Source organism: Nanorana parkeri, unplaced genomic scaffold (genome assembly GCF_000935625.1).
Source record: "Nanorana parkeri isolate BGI_ZX_2015 unplaced genomic scaffold, ASM93562v1 scaffold518, whole genome shotgun sequence".
In the NCBI taxonomy this organism is placed as follows: Eukaryota; Metazoa; Chordata; class Amphibia; order Anura; family Dicroglossidae; genus Nanorana; species Nanorana parkeri.
Genome location: NW_017306786.1, coordinates 965,402 through 970,683, shown reverse-complemented (window position 1 = coordinate 970,683; position 5,282 = coordinate 965,402). Strand labels below are relative to the sequence as shown.

General features: G+C 45.4%; 1 protein-coding gene across 1 annotated transcript in view; it reads left to right on the top strand.

Annotated features, from left to right (window-relative positions):
- The first annotated feature begins 829 nt into the window (after nucleotides 1-829).
- Nucleotides 830-5,282, top strand: part of ANO9 (anoctamin 9) — a 61,402-nt gene continuing 56,949 nt past the window's right edge. Inside the window, exon 1 of the mRNA XM_018561351.1 lies at nucleotides 830-1,212. Coding sequence (XP_018416853.1) covers nucleotides 1,207-1,212 — 6 coding nt within the window. The 5' untranslated portion in view covers nucleotides 830-1,206. The remainder of the gene's footprint in view (nucleotides 1,213-5,282) is intronic.

Below are 5,282 nucleotides of genomic sequence, written 5' to 3'. Positions count from 1 at the left end.
CTGACATGTACCTTTTGCGTCTTTAACTTGCTTGGTAAAACTCTCCCAATCAGGCCATGTATTCTTGGCAATTTCTTCCCATGCACGCTGCCTGATTCGCCGGTTCTTATAAGCCAAATCCTTCATGTCATATATTCAGGGCTTTGCCTGGACCAGGCGTATGAACGCATCTGTATCGATCAGGCCACATGCTGCTGATTCCTCCATTTTGCTGCTTGCTTCTCGGTCGACCGAAAACTGTGTGGTCTGTAGCGGAACGCGCGTTCTAGGCGCCCTTTTGATGACAAACGCGCAAACACTCATTTCAGCCCGTTCACAACTAAGTCTATGGCCGCGAACGCGCTACAAAACGGCCCAATACGCCCCCAAGAAGCTCCTGTACTTTTTCTGGCGTAGGCCGTTTTGTAGCGCGTTTAGACGGCCTGAAATACACCAAGGTGTGAACCATACCCATAGGAAACAATGGGATTTCGGTGTTTGAGCGTTTTGCAGAGCATACGAACGCGCTACAAAATGCCCAGGTGTGAACCGGGCCTAAATCTAGGAATTGCACATATGTACCTTTTACAAAAAGAAACACAGTCTGCTTTATCAGGTGTCTTTATTGGTTAAATCTGTCCCTATAAATGAAAACATTTGCAGTGAAGCCGCTGATACCTGATCCAGGTGGTCATGGCTGTGAGCAGATTGTTATGAGCTGAGAGGTGGGGATCGGCCTGATTGTACGGCTGGGAGTGGCCCTTCTCCTAAGCCTTTTACCTGTAGATGTGCAGCAGACACCTCTGCCTTCTCCACCTTCAGCCCCAGGCACTCAGGGAGGAGTGACAGCAATCACGGAAGTCAGAACTTATCTGGGACGCTACACAATGGGAACTGCAACTTCGCATACTTAGAAATCCAAAAATCCTGTAAAGGGAGCTGCCCGGTCATCAGACAGGGGACATTGCAGAGTCCAGGATCTCATACACCTGTGTGCTGGCGCACAGAGGGATGGTACAGGGCACTGTAGACATTCCTATGGACAGGAAAGGCCAGAGAGGAATGTAACAGTTCCCGTCCCCCGGAGATCACAAATATTTCACAGCACAACCATGGAAGAGAAGGCACACAATTGTTACTGAGAGTGTGTGGCTTATACTGCGACTTTGGAGGAAAAGGGACTTTTCTCAGGAATTCTGCCACACCTGGGGACAGTGACACAGCAAGATGCAGGTAAGGGCTGATACTGCATGACTGTTGTGTTGCAGTAGCACTGTTGTGAAAATAGGACTTGATAAGTGAAAGCCTCTGTTGTCATTGGATAGACTGTTTTATAAGTGGACCCAGGGGAGCCCCAATTTTAGTACAATATCTAGATCAGGTTAGGCGGCAACCTCGGCAATCTAGCTGTTGTGGAACTACAAATCCCAGGAGGCACTGTAAGATTCGGACAGCAACAGGCATGATTCCCAGAGGCAGAAGCATGATGGGATTTGTATTACACCACAACTGCAGTGCAAAGGTTTCCTACCCTGGTCTAGACATAAGCAGCAAAACCGACTGCCCATGAAGAATAAAGAGTGACTTGGCCCTACCATCATGGCCCAGATGCATCTTTTCAGTGCGTTAATACACACACTAATGTGAAGGAGGCCAGTTCAAAATCCAGGGACATGTTGTGAACCCAGTTTGCCTGAATTTGCCTATGCGCACGCAAAACTTTGATTGGCAAACCCCCTTCCCCCCCTCCCAGTCCAATCAGTTGCGACAGGGGCATTAACTGCTTTGCAGTTACAGGTCACATACTGATTAGGCAGTGAAGGGGGTGTCAGATGCACTTTTACAGGGTCTTGGATGAACTTAGACAAAGTGGGTTCACACCAAGCCCCTGCACATCGCTAGTCACTGCTGAGTCCTGTAGTAACAAAGGGGTCAGAGAAAGGTACCTCCGCGCAGCAAAGGACGCACCCCATCAAATCTTTAGAGTGTTGCCTGATCCCTTTCTTGTCAAATTGACCTTAAAATAAAAAAAGTTTGCTTTGAATTTAATTTTGGAAATATTATAAAAACAATCATATTAAAACGTTTGCAGACACACTTGCTTTATTGATCTGCAGACAATCCATACAAGACCAATTCTCTCACCATCTATCATGCTAAAATATATATATTTTTGTACTAGAAATTGTCCCCCCTCTTTGGTGATTTCAGTGGTCATTGATATAAGGAGTGAGGGGGAATCTCGGCACTAAGCAAACAGTAAAAAAAATATTTCTCTGTACCCCCTGATGATCGGAATTTCCCAGCCGAGACACGGGCTACAAAAAAATTACAGGCAGTCTCTATCCCTTTCCTGTTTTATTCAAAACTTAAGGTTTTGCCTGGATTTTGACTTTAATACATTTGACCCAGGGGAGAACAAATCAATGTGGAATTCGGTGCCAGCCTGTCTAATCCAGGAACCAACAGGATCTCTTTTTAGCAGCCGGATTCATTGACAGCAACTAGAGAAAACCTCAGATATTAGGAAGCAGCTACACTTAGGCCCCTTTTCACCCCGGCTGATCAGGAGAGGATCCATGCACGGGTCCTCCCCTGGTCACAGCAGCATGGCGCAGATGTCACCACTGTGATATCCATGTCCGTACAGTTTTTTTCCACCACCTTGCGATGGAGGAAAAAACAGAACCTGCTAGACCCCATGTTGGTCTATGGGGAATCTGATGTAAATGGACATGTGTCCGTTTACATCAGATTCCCCCTGATCCAACACGATCCGGTCCGGCGAAACAGATCTCTGATCCATTCTCCAGACCCGGAGGCGGGGGTAACCGGTTGTAAACAGACTTGCCCATATGTTGTAAATTATGATTGAAGTAGATATATTAGGGATATATTTAGGGTGTATGCTTATGTTTCGCAGGAAACTCTTTTGGCTGATGTTATTTAACTATGCTAACTAGGTTTTTATTGTGTAAGTTTCTTGGCCAGTTGACCAGCCTGTTTTCTGGGTGTTGATTGTAACTAAAGGAACAGCTGTAGGGAATTTGTCAAAACCTGTTTATTTAAAGTAGAACTATGAGGTACGCGATTTTCACTCATCCTCATAGTTCTAGCCGACCTGTGACAATGAGACTGTCACAGGTCAGGTCAGCTCAGTAGATCGGGAAGTGAGCAAACACATACCAGCGTTCGCTCACCTCTCGATCCTGTCACAGCTCTCTGCCGTGACAGGGGAGGGGCTGGATTCCCCCCTCCCCGCTCCGATCCTCCAGCGCTGACTGGCGGAACAGACGGGGGAGGCGGCGGGTACAGCTGGCTCTGCCTCTAGATAGGCAGAGCCAGCTGTCACTCACGCAGCTGGGCAGATCCAGACATAATTGTCGGGATCTGTTTCAGCTGCTGCGTCTCAGTATACCGCGAGTTGTAGCTCGCGGTATACTGAGCTTAGGGTGACGGGAGGACGCTAGTTTGTGTCCTCCCGTTACCCTTAGGAGAACTATGGGGAAAAGCCCTAACCCCATAGTTCTCCTTTAACTAATATCAAAGGGGTAATGAGACCAGCCAATCAGAATCCTTTCAGTGTTAGTGAATGGCACTAAACTATATATGAATTTGAGAGCCTAAGGTGGCTGGAGAAGATCAGAGTAATGAAGAGAGGCACAGAGGTGCATATATAGATGGAGATATAAATATATATTTGGGTATTTATATATTTTATACGTCCACCATATATTTCATCACTACACCATAGACTTGTATTGGGCAGCCAATCGGGTCCACCTAAAAAACTAACAGGAGGATCCGGTTGGACCGGCCTTAAGGCCCCTTTACAAAGATCACAAGTCAACAGAGGTTCCGATTGCACTCTCTGTTTTACTTCTGTTGTGCTGTGTTCCATATTCTTTTCTTTTTTGGGCAATCTTTAAATGAAGTAGCATGTCCTGAGTGGACATACTTCACTGTATTGCCTTTTTCTTAACTTGCATTGTGCTTACATGTGTTAGCAGGTGTTTGACACATTGCGCTAAAAAAAAAAAAGGAGCATGCTCTACTTTTTAGGGGTTTTTTTTTTCCAGTGCACTGCAACGCAGCACAATACAGCAGTGTAAACTGGCACCTTTCACACCCATATATATTTTAGTGCTCTTGCATTAGCATCCATTAAAAAATGCCAGTGCAATGCAATGGATCTGGTGTGAATGGGGCCTAAATATACCCCTTTGCTTTTAACAGACTTCTCTGTCAGAGCTTGGGAAATGCACCTGCTCATGAAAAGGAATTATCAAAGTCAAAGTACCAGGGCAACTCTGATACGCAATAATGACTCACAGGGCCATTATTTAACATCTATCTTTGGAAACCTGAGTCTTCCCGCGTAGGGTTGCGAAACCTTTTTTTTTTTCTTTCATTAGTCATGTGATTAATCTAGCTACTTCGTCAAAGATTTTTTTTTTGGTATGTTTGTGCAATGAAATTTATACATACAGGTTCTGAACAACAGACATTTATTTAAACTGAACTTTTTAGGATGTTTGAAATTTTGTTTGGCTTTTAACATTTTGATCGAACAAAAACCACATTCACTGTTAGAACTTTGAACTTTGTTCCTTCAATGAAACAAATGCCATCCTACCTCTTCTTTATTTTCCATTACTACCGTGGAAAACAGTCGTTGATTTTAACACATTATAGGGTTATTAAAGCATCATTGTTGCATATATCTACTGCTAGCAAGCAATAGATATATGCAAAAACATTTTTAAAAAGTTGAAAAGGGTTCAAACGTACCTTTTGTCTCCGCCGCGCACTCCCGTCCAAGCATCTGATGATTCTCGGGCAGCCGCAAAGGATCTTGGGGCGGGCGCATGTGCAGTTCAGATCTTCGGCCGGGAGACGAGGAGAGACATAGGGTAAGCTATAACAGCTTCAACTCTTCTGGGAAGGCTGTCCACAAGCTTTAGGAGCGTGTCTATGGGAATGTTTGACCATCCTTCCAGAAGCGCATTTGTGAGGCCAGGTACTGATGGACGAGAAGGCCGGGCTCGCAGTCTCCGCTCTAATTCATCCCAAAGGTGTTCTGTCAGGTTGAGGTCAGGACTCTGTGCAGGCCAGTCAAGTTCCTCCACCCCAAACTGGCTCATCCATGTCTTTATGGACCTTGCATTGTGCACTGGTGTGCAGCCATGTTGGAACAGGAAGGGGCCATCCCCAAACTGTTCCCACAAAGTTGGGTGCATTAAATTTGTCCAAAATGTCTTGGTATGCTGATGCCTTCAAGAGTTCCCTTCACTGGAACTAAG